This window comes from Akebia trifoliata, chromosome 4, assembly GCF_017979445.1.
Source record: "Akebia trifoliata isolate Shusen 1 chromosome 4, ASM1797944v1, whole genome shotgun sequence".
Lineage (NCBI taxonomy): Eukaryota > Viridiplantae > Streptophyta > Magnoliopsida > Ranunculales > Lardizabalaceae > Akebia > Akebia trifoliata.
Window position 1 is genome coordinate 21673976 of NC_141378.1, and position 21765 is coordinate 21695740.

Here is a 21765-nt window from a genome sequence, read left to right on the forward strand (position 1 = left end):
CGCATTGTCCAAGAGGCTCATCTATAAAACATAAACAAACATTGATCATCAATGGATAATACCTGATAATTTTCGAGAGTACGAGTTTTAAAACCAGCTGCACAATGACAAAATAATATTCCCATGTCCTGATGAACTTCTCATCGAATCCAATGTAAGTATTTTACTCGAATCCAAGAAGTAACACAATATCAGAATCTAAGGATAAACAGAGATTTCTATGAGATGACATGCAATATTTGAATCTAAAAAGAATATGGAAATTTCTTTATGTGTAGACCTCTCGACCTCAACTTAAACTATTTGTATTCTTGTACCTCTGTAATAATAATGAGAATTTATAGTTTTTCATATCTATAAAAAAAAAAAAAAGAGCTAAATAGTTTTTCAAGATATCTGATAACTGAACAACTAGTTGACAAGCAGGTCCCATGTCAACTGGGCTTCAAGATGTCAAGAATAAAGTTATCTTGAAACAACTATTCATCACCAACTATGAAGTAGCATGCCATTAAGAACAACCATAATTAAAAAACTTCCTAGTAAAATAATGTTACCTGTAGTGCTTCCCCAGGGGCGCTTGCAGTTTTTTGACAGGACCCATACCTTCACCACCTCCCATAAGTAGAACTACGGGCAATTGTGGATCCATCTCAAGTTCTTTCCTTAATTGATCCTATAAAACCAAAATAGAACATAGCCCAAAACACAATTTAAGTCAAAAAACCAATCACAAAAGACCAAATTGTTCATTTTAATTAAAAAACTAATCTCAAATCCAAAACCTTGGATATAACTGCCCGACAAAAAGAGGGTCTGACAGGCAAGCCAAATACGCAAATCTGAGAAGACTCTAAGCCATCTTCCAAAGCCCTCTTGGCTACCTTCTCTGAGGGGCAGTAACATCTTGTAACACTAGTATTAAACCTGTATAAAATAGAAAGCTTTCACGATTTAAAATCTTTGATAGACTAAAATTATTGGGTATGATTAAAAAGTAGAAATTGAAATGCTTTTAATTGACCATGTGCAGTAGATGGTCATCAAATACCTTGATCAACCCCCACAAACTACAATACCCAAGGCACGTATGAACATGTACAAATGTTGTTTCTATGTGTGTGAGTTTTGATACATATTCAAGTGATGAGATGACCCAATGTTATTTGCATGTTATGATGATGGATGAAAGAAATAGAGATGATGGTGCACAAACCTAGGAGATTTTGGTAGTGGTGGTGGAGCTGTTGGTGGTGGTGGTGGGTTGAGAAAATGAGAGGTGTGGATATCAGCTTTCCCATAAGACAATCCACGTTCCACTTCTACAATTCCTGTAGAAAAATAAATCTGATGGTTCGTTGGGCTTAGCCCATTGAATTATTTTGTTGGGCTTAACTGTGGGTTTTGGGCGGCCCAAATAAATGTGAGACTTGGGCTGCCGAATTTAACGCTATATTAATAACGAATTTTAACTTTTTTGAGGTAGTAATCAACTTGATGATCTTCCTAAGTTATTTGCGGCAATGAGTCTTAATCAAGACCCTAACTGGTACGTTGATAAGGGTGTCACCAATAACCTCACCTCTAAAAATATTATTCTGACAAATAGATCTGAGTATCAAGGTTCTGACCAAATTAAGATTGGCAATGGCTTGGGTATGCCTACTCAAGGCATTGGTAGTTATTCTCTTCGTACACCTGCATCAATATTGAATTAAATAATGTTCATCATGTTTCAGCCATTATGAAAAATCTACTATCTGTTGATAAATTTGTTCGGGATAATGACTATGTTTTTTAATTTGACTCTTCTAATTTCATCAAGGATTGACAAACAAGGAGAATTCTCTTCACATGTAATGGTAACGGAGGCGTACTTCCTATTCGACCCTTGGAAGCTTTTAATGGAGGTTCGATGTGTTGTATGGGAGTTAAAACATCTATGGATACTTGGCATCATTGATTAGGCCATCCTAACTCGAAAGTTTTAGACTTTCTTAAAATAAAAAAAAAATTTCCTTCCCTACGAAGGTCTTAGGCGTTTTAATAAAATCTATCCAAGTTGTTTGGCTGGAAAGGCACATTGTTTGCCATTTTCTTCTTGTTCTAGAGTTTCTATAACACCTTTGGAACTTATTCATGTTGATTTATGGGGGCCAGGATCAATTTTGTCTAGAATTGAAAATCATTATTTCTTATTGATTGTTGATGATTTTAGTAGATTTTCATGAATGTTTTCACTTGTTCATAAATCAGAAGCATTGGAATGTTGAGTATTTTAAATTATTACCTGAGAAGCAATTTGGTCTACCTATTAAATCATTGAAATGTAATGGTGGGACTCATGAGTTTGTTGGTCATCCATTTTCCAATTTTCTACGCATGCTTCACTACGTGAAAATCGCAAATTAAAAAAAAAAAATTTGATGCGCCTGACCCGTCAATTTTTAATATCGAAATTCCGCGGCCTTCGAATCACGTTTCCCATCTCCACTCGACCTCACTCATTTTCATTGTCTGTCTCTCGATCTCATCTCTCACTCTCTTTCTACTCTCTTTCTGTCTCTCTCTCAGAGTCATCGATTGACCTCTCCATATCTATCTCTTACAGTCTCTCTCTCTCGATCGATCTCTTCATCTCTTTCTCACAGTCGTTCTCTTCATCGATCGACTTCTCCATCTCTCTCTCTCGGTCTCTCCCTCAATCGATCTCTCTTTCGATCTGTCTCCCTCGATAGATCTCTCTCACTTTCGTATCTCTCTGATGCAATCGCAATCGGATTTGAAGTCTCTAGGGTTTCGATTTCTCTCACGCAATCGGATTGAACTCTCTAAAATTTCGATTTCTGTCACAATCCGTCGCCTTAGATTAGAAGCTGAGTTTCTGCTAAGGTGTTCTCACTTTTCAAGGTATGATCAACTGTAAATCTTGATTTGAAGAGAATCGACTGTAAATTCGATGATGATTTGTGAGATTATTCTGTTTGTTGAGGTTTTGAAGGTATATGAGGTGGAAAGTTTGGTTTTTGGTTAATTTTTGTCGTACAATGAACATCTTTTAGTGTTTTCAGGTGTTTGTTGATCTTCTAAAGCAATCGGTTTGGTTCTATTTTTTGTATCTGTGAAATTGGCTTCCAAATGTTGAATTAGATGGTTAGATTCTTGAGAAATCATAGCCATGTAGATTATCTAGCAGAGCAAAAAGGAGTTTTTAGGGTTAACTGCATTGATTGCCTTGATCGAACAAATGTTACCCCTATGCTAGTTTTTCTTTAGTTCCTTCTAGTATGTTATGGACTTATAGTTACCTCATCTTCTCATATAGACTGAGGACCCTCTCTGATGCATTTGTAGTTTTGGTTCTAGTTATTTTCTCCGTAACTAGTTCTTTGATTTCCTTGTATTTGCAATTTCTCTCTTCTTTCTAAGGAAAATGAATTTTATCATAATAGAAGAAAAAAACTTCAGTTCTTTGTTGCAAATTGATTCATGAACTTTATTCAAATGTCTTGCTTTCAGAGTTACTCGGCTAGAAAATCTTTAAATTCACAACTGCAGAGGATGGGAGCAATTCCCTCCACAGAGCATATATCCATGATCAGTGACATTTACGAGAAGTTCAAGATATGTAAGAAAATTTTCACAATTCTAGTTCTGTGTTTCCCTTGTTAAGTTGGAAGATGCCCTTGTAGTTATGTTGTCTACTTTATTATTATAGTATGGGTTGAACAAGGGGATGAGATAAGTCTAGAATATTCTGGGACAAATGCTCTGAAAGGGGACCTTGTCAGGTATCTTGCAATCATCTGCCACTTATCTTTGTTGCAGACATCTCTTAAGTTGCTCAATATCCTGCAATAAACTAAACTCTGGAATCATGATAATTTTATAAGAATTTATTGTTGATTGTTTAACAGAAAAACGGATTTGAAATGGTTTTCTTATGTTTTAAATAGAAATCTGTGCTTAAAACTACTGACTATTAATGCAATATAAACGTTAATACAAATTTATCCTTTTTTGCAAATTAATTTCGGTTCCACAACATTACAGATTTGGAAGCAGACTGTGTCAGGATTGATTAAGGATGGAATGAGTGCGATAGTTTGGACAAAAGACAACCATGCCTAGAGGTACTAAGTACTAAGTTATAAGCTAGTTTTATTAAGAGTGGAGTTCCATTTAAATTATAATCTATATGGAGGAGTGATGTTGATTCTACCCATTTTTCTTACAGTACATCATCTGAAGGTAGCTTATTGGAATCTGCTGTTTTGATATGAGAATGCTCGATTTCTTGCTTAGTTCACGTTATTAACTGTGCTTCTCTTTATATAAATAGATCTGAAATTATAGTTGAAAAATCTGTCTTTGAGTTCTAAATGTCTCGCTTGAGTCGTGATCCATAGCGGTGTCCCGTTCAATTAACAATGTACAGTGTCTATGTGGCACATTTTGTTTGGAGATTAAACTAAACACATGGTCTGCATGTCATGTAAAAAATGTCTTGGTTAGGAACCCCATGTATTTTAAACTCCGTACAAAAGTGTGCCATGTAGACACCGTTCATATCTATATGAATGGGACACCATACTTGATCCTGATTCTCTATAAGTTTCCATGGCAACAAATGTTAATGCCTTTTTTGTTAGAAACAACTGTAATTTCAGCTATTATTTTTTTGCTTTCTATTTTCAATTTTACACTTTTTGTTGATTTCTTCCATTTCTAGCTCTTTTGACAAATAACTTTTTGCAGTCAAAGATAAATATTTCTTTGAGCTCTAGATGTCTTGGAACTCTTTTTTTATTATATAAGCTTTGATGTTTGATGTGTGGCACTCAATTGTTGATGCCTTGTTCTGTTAGAAAATTACTGAAAACTTTGTTCTTATCTTCTACTTCAGAATGGACATGTTGGATTTATGTTGACTTGTTACGATGCCGAGCTTAGCTATGATAGCCGCATGGACACTTTTCATGCAAGGTATCACGCTATATAGCTTTCTTCAAACTTGAGTCCCAACAACCTCAAGTGACCAACGTTGTTCTGCTTTAACATGAGTTACAAATTTGGTACTGTGTGGAGAACAAACCCATGTGTGTACTATTGATGTGGGTGGGGCATATTAGGCCCAATCCATTTACAACTCAATAAATTTTGATTTAAAGACCAAATGCTTCATATCTTAAGTTCTATACATGTCTAGCTGTGCACACCATGAACAGCTGTGTTATAATGGGATGGTCTCTCTATTTTTTCAAAAATTACCAAAAATGAATTAAGTCACTGGACAGTCCAGTCGAGTTGCATATCTATTATCTTCCTTAAATCAATTTCACATACCCAAATGTTTTCAGAATCTCCTTCCTTTCCTGCATCATGTTGGACATTCCAACCATATATGGGCTTGTTCATACAGTTTAGAGGACCATCACACACCAAAAATAAAAAAAAATCAACCTATTCTGATAGTCCCAATCTAATGAAAATTGTCTTGAATTTGGATTAGCCAAACTGTCCAATTAGACCATGTTTCATATGGTTAGTATTTTGTGATGTTAAGTGGACTGATTTTTGATAGAGATGATCGTCGTATCATGACAAACTATAAGGTTGAATCATCAAACATTATGTCCTTCAAGACCCACAAGTGGGCATACAAACAGAGAGAGAGAGAGAGAGAGAGAGAGAGAGAGAGAGAGAGAGAGAGAGGTGAGTTGAAGTATGCTCTTAATTTACTTTGATGCAGATTATGTCACCCCCGTTGGTACATACGGAACTTTGAAGATAATGCAGCTCGTATGATCCATTTGTAAGTTCTTTCAAGCCTTAGATATATTAATTCCAAAGCTTTTTTATTTATTTAATTTGTTTGATACATTTTCTGTATACTATGTTAGGGGCTTCTTTAAATGATGATAGAAGTTAACTATGTTGATCAGAGATGAGAACAAATTATAATGTACCCCTAACTATTACAAATAGAAACTTAAACACAGAGACACTAATAATGTTCTAAAATGAATACATACCAAAGGAATCTGACACAAACTGAAAAAACTAACACTGTGGGTATGTTTATGGTAGAAGATAAGAAGGTTATGGTACACACCAGAACAAAAAAAAAAAAGAGTGTATATACTCCAGCCAACTTGGAGTCTGTAGAGAGCTCCAGCCTGGACAGGAATGATGAGCTATATACTCCTATCAACAGCTTATATCTTCAACTAATATCCTTATATACTCCTATCAACAGCTTGATGAGCAATAAAGAAAGTGTCATATCCTTCAACCACATCTCACGGATCTTGTTCCCCCTTAAGCCTACACCCCGACTTATCCTTCTCCTCATCAAGCTCTCCTATATAAACTCAAGAGGATTCACTCATCTTCTCGACAATTGAAGTCTAGCAGAATTGAAAAATAAAAATAATGGTTTCTTGGGTTCGCACAATCACATCTCCATTCAGAAAAGCTTGCACTTTCTTCAACCCCAACAATCAAAGAGATAAGAAGACACAACAAGGTATATTTTGTTATATATGCTATGTTAGCCATATTGGATCTTGATGTAAATTAACTCTTATATATTGTGGTTGGTTCTTATTATAGGGAATGACAATCGTGATATGGATTTGCATGGTGAAGTAATGGCTTGTGCTTATGAGGATGTTCAGGTGATGTGGTTGATTCTCGACAAGTCCAAGCCTACACTCTGCAATAACAGTTCTTGAGTATGTCCATGCCCATTTCATAAGGGCATATATGAGTTATATACACTATAAATGCATAAGTGTGCATCAAATTGTAGATATGGTATGTGGGGTGATCTTGTTATAATAGAGACAAGATGGGAAATTCAAAAAAAAAACAAAAAAAAAAAAAAGGGGGTAGAAAAATCAGAGAAGAGAAATGGCAAAAAAAAAAAAAAAGGGATGCCTTCTGATTTGATGGTGATGCTATTGATCTTTGATATATATATATAGGGAATCCCCATGGTTAATGAGGATCATGGTGAGATTTAATGAAAAAAAATTAGATTGTTGGCATGGTTGTACTTGTTTTTTTTATTCATGGTTTCTGTTTCATCAACACATTTTCTATTTCTTTGTTATTATGATAATAGCTAATAAGAGGACCGGTAATATATGTTGCATAGGAAAACAAGGCTGTAAATTAATAGGTATTCGAAATCTATGCCATGGAAGGTAGCCTGAACATTGTTTGGTTCTCCTTTCTCAAGCCAATTCATTGAATCAGAGAAAAAATAATATGTTAATGAGTCGGTATATCTTATTTTGCAATTTATCCTTCGAGAAAACCCTTTCCTTACTAAGATAGTGAGGTAAAAGGTGCAACCCCCCCCCCCCCCCCCCCCCCCCTCCCCCAATCAAGTTGAGAGAACTTTCAACTTAAAATCACATTTAAGTTAATCTAGAATGTGGTTTCTAGCTAATCTGCCTATCTTCAACAGCTTATATCAACCAATTTATTCTCTAGTATAGGAGGAACCTTACTTTTCTTTCAACTTATATCTTCCTTATAACAGATGAAGATCATTTTTTCAAACAGGACTCCACTGGTATCATTTCTCTATGAGAGGGGATGGCGTCAAAATTTTATATGGGGTAGATTTCCTGAACCGAGAAAGAGGTAATCTGATGTTCTATTAAATCTACAATATATGATTTGTTATTTAATTATTTTTTTTTGAGAAATTTTAAGTGCTTATTCATCACCCTTGCTGCTTATTGATGAAATCATGATGGTTTCTATTGTATTTTTAACATGTCAATGGTTATTTCTGCTCACCCACGTGACTTATGCTTCCACGTATTTCACAAGTCGTTCATCTAGTTAACAATCTAATAATTTGGTTACAGTTTGAAATGGCCAAAGATTACCTTAAGCCTGTTTTAGGTGGAAACATAGTTGATGCCAGCTATGGAAGCGGGTTATTTTCAAGACTTCTCACCAAGAGTGGACTGTTTTCTCTTTGCTCTAGCTTCAATTTTTCTTAAAGTTGTTTTGATTAATCTATTAGTAGGAATACCTTTTTTTTAAGGGTAAAATTGTGTTTATTAGATTATATATGATGTGGTAATACTTGTTGCCTTGCAGGAACTTAATCTTGATCAGAGCTGATATCTCTCGGCTTCCTTTTGTTTCAAATTCAGTTGATGTTTTGCATGCTGGTGCTGCACTGCACTGTTGGCCTTCACCGTCTACTGCTGTAAGCATTATTTTGTTTTTGCTTAGTGTATTTGTATCAACACAATTTGTTATTGAATTACTAATCATTGATACTTGTATATTTTCCTTGTTTTCCATCGAGTGTTGATAATTTTTCACTACTAATGGTTTTGTTGTTTGTTCTTTAAAGCAAAAAATGTGTAAATGTTAAAATTTTGTCAAATTCGGTGAGTGAAAATTATTATTGCTTGTAAACTGTGTTTAAAGCCTGGCATGAACATGTTTAATGGGCTAAACTGCACTAGTCATACTCCAATGCCCTTATTATGGATTTGTGTAATTTATATTCTTTGTTTATTTATTTATTTATTTTATCTATTTATTCTTATTTTGAGTAAAGCTCTGTAACCCATATTCATATCTGAGCAACTTAAAGCTTCACCAATAAGTATATTGCTTCAACAATAATAATTATTTTACTTCTTAAAACAATTGAAGAATAGGATTATACTGCTTCAATGGTTAAGGAAACACGTTTCTCTTATTTTGTAAAGGTTTTGCTATGTGCATGGTGTTATTTATTAAGATGCACCTAAATCCTAATATTTGCTTGACCTGAAAACTAATACCCGCATTGATTGGAAACAAAATATAGATAGGAATAATGGAATAAAAAAACACACCACACTACTAAATTTAGAATGGTTTAGTTGCTGGTGCACCTCTTTTTTCTTTGTCATTTTAATGCTAATTGTCTGACACATGCTTTCTTGTAGAGAAGGAAAAACTTTCAAGGGTGTGTTTTTGAAGTTCTGTCAGAGTTGGTAAATTATGTCCCAATTCGTGCTGATCAGCTTATTTATTTAAATTTTTAAGGCTCTATTTGAAGTTAAGGGAAAATATCAGAATTTTCTTCTTTAGTAAAAGCATGAAAAACACTACAAGCTATGCTTCAATTTTAAATGTTTCAGATTTTCTAAGACATGTTATGTTAGTTTCATTTCCTTTAGTTTTTGTAATTAGTGATTCAAAATAAAATTTTGCATCCTCCTTTTGAACGTTAGTATAGTTGCTTCACACTAAGTTCAAACACATTCTTGTGAGATGACATGCTTCACACTAAGTTGCGAGTATTTCATTTGGTCTTGAGTGAAGTCCGAATGCCTATCTGAAATAGTTCAAATATTTGCAGCTCTAAATGTCTGTATCACTATTGTGTTTTCTTTTAACATATTTGACTGAACCAAATGGATCTTTGCTTGATTCAGGGAACTCTTGTTAACATCGCCGTTGGCTTACACGTGTGGGCTGAGGATTCGGAGGTTGCGTGGATAGATGTAGAAGTAACATAAATCAAAGGAAACGATGCCACCATAGTTAGCCAACATGGAAAAATAGTAATATATATATACTGCTTTATTATTAGTCATTTGTAGCTTCGATAGAATTTTCGATCTTAACAAAAAGGTTTACATGTATATTAATTTTGGGTTATTTAGTTTAATTTGGAGCTTGTTTTATGATTTTTTTTATAATTATTTCGTTCATTGTGATTGGTGAATTAGAGGACCGTGCTATTGTTTGTTAAACCTCCAAATTTGACGGTCATACTCTATGGATTTTTTTTTGTTTTTTTTTAAGTCCATTCTCTAATAATTTGATAGTCTTGGACCGTCAAAAAAAAAATTCTACAAGAGAATATTTGACGGGCATATTTGATGGGAGGGTCCGTCAAATTTCTCAAAATTTGACGGGTTAAGACCGTCAAATATGGGCCTTTTTCACATAGTGCTTGGTATATCTCAACGAGTTTCTTGTCCAAAAACTCCACATCGGAACGGAGTAGTAGAACAAAAAAATCGCCATGTGAAGGAAAATGGTTTGTCTATGCTATTTCATGTTAATTTACCCAAATTATTTTCGGATGATGCCTTCCACTTGGCTGCTATATTATAGATTGACTTCCATCATTAACTCTGGACAACCGTTCACCTTATGAGATTCTTTACAAGCAAAAGCCTAATTATACCCATCTACAGGTATTTGGTTCGACATGTTATCCTTATCTTGGTGAGATGGAAATCGATAAATTAGAACCACAGGCCAAGGCATGTGTGTTTCTTAGTTATGGGATGCATCACTAAGGCTATAAATGTATGTAATGACCCGTCTTCAAATAAGATGATTCGTTCTTGGTGTGTTGTCTTTGACGAAACTCATTTTCTCTATGTTGATGCTCCTATAGAACTCATGATCTTTCACTATGGTTTTCTAATACTAATAACATATGGCTGCACCTATATCTTCTATATCGCCACCCCCACTTCTTCCATTACTTTACCTTCTCCATCACACACTCACAAACCATCTTCCCCTCAAGTATCTTTAGATCACTCAACTTCTTTACCATCTATTATTTTTGTTACCTCTTCGCATACTAATGAAGATGATCCTTCTCTTCATCAACCTTCTTTAACCGATATAGCAACACCTATTTCTTCTACCACAACCTCACCACTTGTCCAACGCCACCACATAGTCACTCGAACCATGACTAAAACATGTAAACCCAAACTTCTCTCAGTTTGATACCCAATTCCTTCATGTTTTTCCTCTTGCTTCGAGTCTGTTGAACTTTCTTCTTTTTGACAAGCCTCTTCCAATCCTAGGTGGGTGCAAGCCATGGATGAAGAATATGATGCACTTCTCAAGCACAACACACCTGAAGCTTGGTGCCTCCACCGTCCAATCAAGAAATTGTTGGCTCTTGTTGAGTATATAAAATAAAACGAAAATTTGATGGCTCCATTGATCACTATAAACCTCAACTTGTTGCCCAAGGATGCACACAAAGCTATGGCATAGACTATGAAGAAATTTTCAGTTCAATTGCGAAGCTTACAATGGTTCAAATTGTTCTTAGTTTTGCCCATTGTCAAGGTTGTCCCATTCGAAAAATTGATGTATGTAGTGCTTTTCATGGTTATTTGAAAGAGTTTATATGAAGCAACCATCGGGTTATTTTTCTTCTTGTCATGCTTCGTATGTGTGTCGCCTACATTGAGCTATTTATGGTTTAAAGCAATCTCTAAGAGCTTGGTTTTCTCGTTTTAGTTCTTATTTATTAGAATTGGGATTCCTTTGCTCTAAATTTGATTCTTCCATGTTTATTTGACATTCTTCTTTTGGCATCCTTATTTTGTTGTTGTATATCGATGATATTATTTTAATTAGGTCTTCTAATACTGCTATCTTTGATTTGATTTCATCTTTATGTTCTCAATTTGACATGAATGATTTGGGTTCTATATGATATTTCTTGGACGTTGAGGTGCATCATTCTAACATTGCAATGGAGCTAACTCAAACCAAATATATTCTTAATTTGTTATGTTGAACAAATATGTCTCATTTTAAGTCTGTTTTGATTCTTGTTCCCTTGGCCCCAATTGTCTTCTTCTGATGGATCGTTGCTCACGGATCCTACAGGGTATTGTAGTATTGTTGGCGTTCTTCGGTACTCTACTATGACCAAGCCTGATATCTCTTTCGCAATCAATCAGGCATATCAATTTATGCATCGTCGTCAGACATCTCATCTGATTGAAGTCAAACACATCTTGCATTATCTTAAAGTTACTTTGGGTTTTGTTATAAGATTTACGCGCTAATCATCTATGCAATTACGGGCTTATAGTAATGTTGATTGGGCTGGTTATCCAGATGATCACCGATCAACAACTGATTTTTGCATATTTTTGGATTCTAATCTAATTTCCTTGGGTTCTAAAAAGCAACCCACAGTTTCTCGTTTTACCACGGAAGCTGAATATCATTCTTTGGCTCACACTACGATTGACAGATTCAATATATTCTATAAGACCTGCGTGTTTTCTCCCCAAATTTTCTTGTCTTATTTTGTGACAACCGTAATGTGACTTGCTATGCTACCAATCCTATATTTCATGCAAGGACATGTCACATAAAGGTTGATTATCATTTTGTTTGAGAACAAGTTGCTCACCGTTCTCTTCGAGTTCAATTTATTCCATGTCATTTACAACTGGCATACATTTTTATCAAAGGTCTTTCATCAAGGACATTTCTACCATTGTGATCCAAACTGATCTTGCTAGACGTTCAGTTGCTCAATTTGAGGGGGATTGTTAAGGAGAAGAATCACTTTGTCTCTGACCCATCACTATATAATCGTGGGATACACAATGTGAAAAAAACCCAAATTTGACAGTCCTAGCCTGTCAAATTTCATAAAATTCGATGGACCAAGGGGTCGAATTTTTCATTGTCAAATTTTTTTTCTTTAATAAGTTGAAACTAGCAAATTAATGAAGGATGGGTGAAATTCGACAGCTCTAAGCCATCAAATCTGGGAACATCCACTATGTGAAAAAGGCCCATATTTGACGGTCTTAGACCGTCAAATTTTGAGAAATTTGACGGACCCTCCCGTCAAATATGCCTGTCAAATATTCTCTTGTAGAATTTTTTTTTTGACGGCCCTGGACTATCAAATTATTGGAGAATGGACTTAAAAAAAAACAAAAAAAATTCCATAGAGTATGACCGTCAAATTTGGAGGTTTAACAAACAATAGCATGGTCCTCTAATTCACCAATCACAATGAACGAAATAATAATAAAAAAAATCAGAAAAAGAAAAAACAAAAGAAAAATCATAAAACAAGCTCCAAATTAAACTAAATAACCCAAAATTAATATACATGTAAACCTCTTTATTAAGATCGAAAATTCTATCGAAGCTACAAATAACTGACAATAAAGCAGTATATGATACATATATCTATGGTGGCATCGTTTCCTTTGATTTCTGTTACTTTTCCATCTATCCACGCAACCTCCGAATCCTCAGCCCACACATGTGAGCCGACGACGATGTTAACAGGAGTTCCCTGAATCAAACAAAGATCCATTTGGTTCAGTGAAATATGTTAAAAGAAAACACAATGGTGATATTGACATTTAGAGCTGCAAATATTTGAACTGTTTCACATAGACATTCAAACAAAGAAAGATTTGATAAAAAACAAAGAAATCCATACCATATGCAATTCATCTATCACAATAATTCCAACTTCAGAATGATGTCCTTCCAGCAATCTGTTGAGTAAAGAATTTGCCTTCTCTATAGTGCAGACAGCTACAGAAGTATCTTTAGGCAGTGTTCCACCTCCTTGGTCACATCTTCAGTACTAAATATAGAATACGGAACCTGCAAGTAACAAGAGAGACAATAAAAATACCTTTTCTGCACAAATTGACACATATGGCAGTACAAGAATTGCCATTTTTCCAGTTGACACGATTCGTCGCAACATCAAGATTTCAGCAACAAAACTTTTACCAGCACTGTGACGATTCAACAGCAAGATTAAGCATCGGCTAAATACCCAAAAATATATGAAATGCTTCCAAAATCAGGTGTAACTTTTTATTAATAGTAGCCATTCAAGTACCACTCAAACCTCTTTGATAACTCAAAGAATTTCCATCAAAGACTAACACAATGACAATGGTATACATTCATAAGAAATAAGAAAGCTATAGAAGCGAGTTTTCATGCAATGAATCACGAACTAATGTTACAACCTTCATTGATGCAGACAAAAATATACAAATAAAAACCTTACTAACCAACACAAAAATGGTTCCCAAAGTACTTCAATCATGGAAGGAGCTGAGTATTCTTACAGAAAAACAACGGTTTAGCTACATGTGTTTCTTCTAAAGCACCCCAAAATTCTCAGGGGAACTAAAAACCTAAAGGTTAATTTTACTAATACAAATATTTTTGCTTATAGTACTGTCTTTTCTCTTATGTGGGCAAGTGCACACCGTCCATAATATAGAAATCAATATCTCTTTCCTAGGCATCAGTCCACCACAGATTTAGTTAGCAATTGAATTTTAACCTCTTGCTTATTTTGGCATGGAATGAAGTAAAGCCCAACCTACGAAGCTTTATAAGATGCCAAACTATAAACAAGTCAACGCATTTCATAAACAAAGCCTTATCTCAAGGATTTGGGGTCGTATAAACAAAGCTTGTTCCTCCATTCCACTCTACCTAAAACCACGTCTACCTAAACAAACACCATCTAACCCACCATCATCATTAAAACCATATCCTAAGAGTGGAAGAAAATATACACTCAACAAATATATAGTCTCACGCATGCACGTACACACACCTTTATTGTACCAACTAGACCATCCATAAATCCAAGAAGAAACCTTGTAATAAGAGCCATCCAAAAGCTTGTACTGAGGCCAAAGAGAGTGTTGAATATGACCCTGATATGTATTATTAAAACAGAGTAAATGACATAAATAGTTTTGAGACAACAATTCAAGTTTAATTATATAGGGAATAATGTCAAGCAATACTAACACTGAAATTGTGCCCAACACTATAACAGGTTTCGACCATATCGATCAGCTATAACGACCCAAAGAACAGAAGTTAAAGCTCTTCCAAACATATAGGAAGCTCCTACAACACATTAAACGTTTGAAGTCCTATCCCCAGCCCCTAGGACTAGGCAAGGTTCAAAGACTGAATTTTAATTTTGTTGGAGACAGACAGATCTGTTTAGTGAAACAGTTCTCAAAAAAATAGAACATGCATGTGCTGGCAAAATACTTTCTAATTTAAAAGGGCGATGAGAATATATAAAAAAAAATGATTGTAACACTTCAGCAAAAAACAAGATAGAGCCTGGACATATCAAGAATTAGGGTTAATTCAAAGTTAAACACAACATATATGCCTTTAAAGGTTTTAAATGAAACTGAGCCAGGTAGGAAACTTGAAATTTTCAAACTGACCCTAGAAAAAACAGGTCCACTGGGTTGGTCGTGATTGGCTGGTAGTTTAGGTCAGTGTTTTCAAATGTGAAACAGGTGATGAGATGCTTCAATGGTCTATAGCGTGAAGAGTAAGCCTCACAAACACATCTTTTATATTAATACTAAAAATAAAAATAAATAACAAATACATTAAATTCTTGAGGACTTCTTGTCCTCCTATCAATAAAATTTAACTCATCAAAAAAAAAAAATTATCTGATTCATGTGGGATGAAAAAATAGGATTTTTTTTGTTATTAACCAAGAATAGCTTATTATTCTTGGTTCACAACGAAAAAGAAAATATTTACATGCACACGCACACACACACACACATAGAGGGAGAGAGAATAGCTTATTATGTTTAACTCTAGGGCAAAAAACAACACATAAGGGAAACAGATTGAAGTGTGAATCTAAAATGCCACAACCAACCTATGAATTTAAGGAAATGCCTTTGACACAGCATTTTAAGACCATAAGCAGTTTTATAGCCTCGGCGGATGTGGCATTATGTCTCACCAGCTTTTCCACCTTTAGTAAGCCTGAGGCGTTTCAGGTAGAAGTGCACCATGGGCAGATAGGGCCTGGTTACAAGTCAGTCCCAGCACAACCTAAGTTTGAAGACATTCAAACTGAGCCAAAAAAAAGGCACCAAGAGATTGGGTTCTGTTAAACGCATTATAACAGAACAGAAGTTAATGCTCTTCCAAACATATATGAAGCTTTTCCTTTTTTTTATGAATACATGAACACACTGGTGTTAACACTGACAAAAAATCAAAATATAACAGAATTATAAGAAAGATGGGTGACTTACCTCGGACCAATAAAAAACAAGGGTGATTAAGAAGTATAAGCAGTCAAGTCTATGATGTTTGGCAGAAAAATGACAGGAAGGAAGCACTTCAATCATCAGCTGAAGTAAGCCATCAAGCTTAGTTGAAAGAAACTCTTCATGGTCCTGGCCATATGAATTCAGCAAAGAGATTTGTGAGAAGAACATTCCAAAGTGCAAAACATAGAAATTTAAAGCCTGGGTATTAGAAACTTCACATATATTTAATAATGCTTAGTTGTAGAAGTGAAAACTACAAGGCCATTTGCCCATTTTTGTGGGTAAAATCCAGTTACTGATCTGATTCCATCAATCTGTCCTGCGCCCACTTGCCAATCTGCAAGGCCATTTGCCCATTTTTACCCATTAATTCAAAAGTGGTAGTATTTATAATGATGTTAAAATATAACATACAAAGTACCATAAATTATAAATGCAGCAGTGGTATAACTAAATCCAGGCACACAATTAGACTCGCACAACCTATGGTTTCATACACTTTATCCCTACATGCATACACCAAATAGTTAATATTTGGTCAACAAATAAAAGCAGGACAAACTCCATCAGAAGATAAACATCGCATGTCCATGACATATATGAAATTATGTAATGTGCCCCCTCCGCAAACTTAAAACATCACCAAATTCTATACTAGAAGATATTCAGGAACGAGGTTCGTTTTTTCGTACCTGTGGCCAGCATGTTGGAAGAGTAAGCCTGGAGTATATGGCATCATCCTTGTTCCAACACATTCTTTCTTTTTACCGAACTGGAACACAAGAAGTAATTTTAATTTTGAAATATAAAGGGGGGACATTGTTTGTTTCATGATTGTGTTGATTTTCAAGATAAACTTGTACACTTGAACACAATCAGAGGATGGGGAAAGGTTGTTACATGTCTATAGATTGCTATACCTTATCATGATCCCAAATATTTAAGAGACCATCCTCTGCAGCACTGCCAAAAACAGACGATCTGTCCGGACACCACTGAATAATAAATAAATGTTCAGTTACAAAAGAAAGGAGGTGAAAATCCAAGCATCAATACAGAATAACAATGCAATTGTAAGAAAGAGATAAGCCAAGAAAATTATCCCATACCCAGTTAGAATAAGGTTTACATCATGAGGGTTCCAATCAACACAGTGAAGATCAGCATTATGAGCTTTCTCGACCTGCCCACCCAAGATAAATAACACCCAAAGAACATCATAATCAAAAGGAGGCATTGTCTAATAAAGAATTGTGCATATCAGGATAGAGAAACTTTTATTGAACATTACCAAGGTTAACTACATGAAAAAATACAAGAGAAAAATGGGGGAAAAAAAAAAAGAAAAAAGAAAAAAGAAAAAAAGGGGTAACGACTTAGATTTAAATAATGTCTGAGATACTAGTCTGATGTTATCATTGTCATAGTCAATCCTTGTCAGCGCTGCAGTAAAAGAACTTTCGTGGCACAACAGAAACATCGTTCAAATTAAGACAACATATACAATTCAAAATAAAGACCTTTACTATAAACACTTACTTCCTAAACAAGAGAATGATCACAACTCTGTAACTTAACATGGATATGGTGCCAGACACCAACCTAAGAAACTGATATTCCAATACACCAGCACGGTTTGTTCCAGGTCTATGAGAGATTTTTAATTAAGTAATTTCATATGGTATACAACTTAATGGAAAATTGTATATACATATGCTGAAAACAGAGAAAAAAAAGACCAAATATAGAGGATAAATTACAATGTGACTAAACTGTTTTTGAGACATGAACACACTTTTCTCTTTTTTTTTTTATGAATACATGAACACACTGGTGTTAACACTGACAAGTGACAAATTTCAGAAAAAGAGTATCCATCCACAGCAATGTGGATTAAAACACACTATTCAAACATACAAAGGATTGGCTCAAGTTATTATCTCAACATTATAACACTCATTCAAATAATTTCAGTAGTTGCTTACAACTAGGATTAGGCCTATATAAAATCCAAAACCTAAAAATACAAATCTAACAAAAAAAAAAAAAATGAGAGCTTCTAATGGCACCCCAACTTTTACTTATTCTCAACCATTCATTTTTTTTAATTGGGGTGCAATAAGTAAAAACTTGTATAATGTCATGGTTCAATTACAAATAGAATAGTGGCTTATTTTAGAAAAAGAGAAGATTATATGCAACCATCTTTCAATAACCTCTGTTTATTTACTTAGAAGCATATAGATCAGAATAGGCAAGGACTTGCAATAAAAGTCTTGATTTTTAGGTTATTTAGTGTTTTGGTCTGAGACCTCTCAAGTGTTTTGGAGGTCTTGAGATCAGTAACTGCAAAACATACCTAACTAAGACCAAACAAAATGGAAATGTTCACACCAGATGCGGTTTTCAAACAAAATAAATAATTACTCACCCATGAATATTTAGATCTATGAGCTTGGACAGAAATTTGAACAAACAAAACTCCATTAACAACCTCTACAAACAAGACAAGACCCAAAACTCCAATAACAAGGACGAAGAATAAATTGATCCGGAGGCCCAAAAACTCAATCCTAATCTAAGAAAATTCTATGAGAATTTATTTCGGGTCAAAGATGAAAGCTCAAAGAGGTTATGTTCATATATTTGCAGTGGTTAAGTAAAGATTGAATACTCGTTGTCCAACCAACACCCTACCAGGAACATAGTTTTGTGCATTGATCACATAAACCCCATGTAAATTAATACCATACATTAATTCGTTGAGTGAAGGAAAATTAGTTACGATCAGAATAGGTGATTGGTACTATGCTACATTTCCAAGAAAAACAAAAGAGAAAAAAAATAAAAAACATTACCAATGTGTCTCTATGAATTTTTCGGCGAAGAAATTCCATTACTTTGGCAAACTTGTCCGATCCCGCTAACTACCAATCCAATAGTTATTAGCAGGCATAGGCACATTATTAATGAAATTTCTAATGATCCAGTCTGGAAGATTTTCAAGATCAATTTAAACTGATCAGCTAATTGCCATAATTGGATTAATTAACTGTTTTTTTAATCTAATCAAGGTTAGCGTTCTAAAATTTTCTTCAGAATTAAAGTGAATAATGAAACTTTGTTGGAATCTATCCAGGGTTTTTTATTGTTACAACTTGCAACTATCAAATTGAGAAATAAATGATTCTAGGGATCCAAAAATTAAGTTCAAACATCCCCAATTCTCAGACAGTTTAAGAAAATTGGAAGCAGAAGTAAACCTCAATCAGGAATCATGATGATATATAGATAAATATGAACTTGGAAAGGAAGAATAAATACCTTGAACTTGGCTTGCTTAAGTATCGGAACATCTCCAGTTGCCCTCAGATGGACAACCACTGCAGGAGAAACCAGAAACAGGTTGATACCTCTATTAACGAACTTAAAAAAATATGAAACCCTAAACCTAATCTTGAGATCAAACAGAGAAGAGATTTGGAGGGATTTGTCAATGGAGGAGAGACAAACCTTGCGGACTGAAGTCGATAAGTCACTTCGAGCTATCAGAGATAGGTAGCGATGAGATACAGAGAGAACGAGGATCAGATCGAGATCGAGATCGAGATCGATCGATCAAATAGAGTGGGAGATGAGATCTATGGAGGGAGACAGATCGAGAAATCGATCGGTCGATCAGATAGAGGGGAATATAAGATCGAGCGAGAGAGAGATGGAGAAGACGATCGATCGAGAGAGAGAGAGACGGAGAGATCGATCAATCGAGAGAGAGAGAGAGAGAGAGAGCTAGGTCGTTCGAGAGTACAGTGAGAGACAGAGAGAACGAGATACAGTGAGAGAGAGTGTGAGAAAGAGAGAGGAGATCGAGAGTACAGTGAGAGACAAGAGAGAATGAGATACAGTGAGTGAGAGAGTGAGAAAGAGAGGAGATCGAGAGAGAGAGACTGAGAGTGAGACTGGAAACGTGGTTCACAGGCCGTGGTTTTTGAGGTTTAAAATTCGTCGGGCCAGGCCCAACAAATTTTTTGATTAAAATTCGGAATTTTCACGTAGTGATCAAGAATTTCGACGGTCCTAGACCGTCAAGATTCAGTTTCTAAAATTCGTGGGCCTTGACCCGTCAATTTTTTCTATCAAATTTTCTAGTTTTCACGTAGGGATAGTTGGTAATTGACCCATTCTCACATGTGGGACAATATGTAACTGACCCATTACTAAGAAAGTGGACAGTTTTAACTATGTTGTGCAGTCGTAACCATAAAACCCTTTATTTATAATAGAACTCTCGAGTGATCCATAGTAGATCACATTCCACAATTATCTATATGTTCAGAAGCTTTATAGTTTACCTGGAGAAAAGAAAAGAAAGAGATCTTATATTGCTACACCAACTCTTAATTATAACGTGTTAATTAACAAAATTGTATAGAATATTTCAAAGAAGAATAAGTGACATGCCATCATCATCATCGCAAGCTTTATGCCAAAAATTGCGGTTCGCTAAACTAACCTTTTCTTCCATTCAATAATGTCTAGATATATTTATAAATGTTATTGAGTGTGATCAAATCGGTTTTTACTATCTTATTCCCTATTCTTTTGAGCCTTCATTGCTCCCTTATAGCACTTTCAATTTGCATATTTCTTCTAACTAGGTTGTCATCTAGCTTTGTTAAACATGTGTAAACCATCTCAATTGACTTTTTGTTAGTTTTTTTTTTTTCTTTTGATGGAGTTTTTGTTAGTTTATCATTTATTGGAGCTACTCTTACCTTTTCTTTAATGCATTCATTTTAAATCTTATTTTTCCTAGTCTTTCCACTCATCAATTTCAACATCCTCTTCTTTGCTACACTAAATCTTTTAATATGATGCTTCTTGAGCATTATATTCAGCTTCATAAAACATAATATTATACATTGTCGTTTTATAAAAAATTTCATTTAATTTGATCCATACATGCAACGGCAGATTTATTGTGGGGGTTGTGGGGGAACTTGCCCAGATGAGAATTTTCAAAGTCTATGTATTAGTGAGCTATTGTGACAGATTTTAGTAACGGATAAAAAAAATCTGCCACTATTGCCCCACAAAAAAAATGTCCACTTTTAGTTGGCCCCACAACAATTTTTTTTCACTCTTAGTTTTCGACACAAAAAAAATTTCTACCCTTGGTTGCCACCTCATGTGGCAAAATCCTGGCTCCAACCCTGCGTACTTGTTGATCACATGGTACACCTCCACTTTTAATAGGACTGTCAATGCATCCACTCTTAAACCAAAAAGTCTTGATTAGGCAAAAAATTTTACCCTAAGCCCAGACTCTAATGTTCAGGCCAAATAAAAATCACCTATATCCAAGCCCAGCCCAGCTTGCATGAAGATCCATGATGTGTTGGGCTAAGTATGGCCCCGTTGTGACAGTCCTAACTCTTATCATTGAGCTCTATTTTTATGGGCAACACCTTCCTGAATCTCTCTATCCTTACGTATCATAGTTCGGAATAATAAAAATGATGCTACGAGGTATTTGTAAATCATCAATTTTTATTAAATATTTTATTTTATCAATGCTAATACTATATTAATTTACACTCTACATACTTGATCTTAGTTCTACTTATTATAATTTTCTTGAACTCCAAAATCACTCTCCATATATATAATTCTAGTGTCCTTTTCTCCATCTCTATTATCATCAACTAATTATAATATTACGCCACCTACAAATAACATGTATAATACATCTTTATGGAATATGAGCAATTACTTCATCTATTACTAGAGTAAACAAATTTAAACTCAAATCTTTTAGTAAATCAATTATAATTGGAAACTTATA

The 21765-nt window shown here is 34.8% G+C and overlaps 2 protein-coding genes across 17 annotated transcripts; one reads left to right on the forward strand and one right to left on the reverse strand.

Moving 5' to 3' along the window:
• Positions 1–2203: 2203 nt before the first annotated feature.
• On the forward strand, positions 2204–9716 carry LOC147404467 (putative methyltransferase At1g78140, chloroplastic). 16 transcript variants are annotated; one of them, XR_015177777.1, is made up of 10 exons: positions 2280–2910; positions 3520–3628; positions 3719–3791; positions 4054–4133; positions 4907–4986; positions 5753–5815; positions 6260–6529; positions 6616–7656; positions 8125–8236; positions 9465–9716. XR_015177777.1 is itself a non-coding variant. In XM_086440448.1 (10 exons), the coding sequence occupies exons 7-10, from the start codon at positions 6667–6669 to the stop codon at positions 9546–9548; spliced, it is 291 nt and encodes a 96-aa protein (XP_086296574.1). In that variant the 5' UTR covers positions 2353–2910; positions 3520–3628; positions 3719–3791; positions 4054–4133; positions 4907–4986; positions 5753–6529; positions 6616–6666; the 3' UTR covers positions 9549–9716. The 16 variants fall into 16 exon arrangements, 4 of the variants coding, with proteins under 4 accessions (XP_086296571.1, XP_086296572.1, XP_086296573.1 ...); XR_015177781.1 differs by having other exon boundaries at positions 2306–2910; positions 5753–6529; positions 6616–6737; positions 7576–7656; XM_086440448.1 differs by having other exon boundaries at positions 2353–2910; positions 5753–6529; positions 6616–6680; positions 7576–7656.
• A 3176-nt stretch (positions 9717–12892) lies between these two features.
• Positions 12893–20135, reverse strand: LOC147404468 (uncharacterized). Its single transcript, XM_086437851.1, has 10 exons — positions 20132–20135; positions 19245–19465; positions 18779–18847; positions 17030–17103; positions 16841–16915; positions 16613–16692; positions 16139–16257; positions 15903–16046; positions 13277–15751; positions 12893–13126 (listed from the first exon to the last, which is right to left on the reverse strand). Exons 1-5 carry the CDS (start codon positions 20133–20135, stop codon positions 16861–16863), a joined length of 423 nt encoding a protein of 140 aa, XP_086293977.1. The 3' UTR covers positions 12893–13126; positions 13277–15751; positions 15903–16046; positions 16139–16257; positions 16613–16692; positions 16841–16860.
• Positions 20136–21765: the final 1630 nt, after the last annotated feature.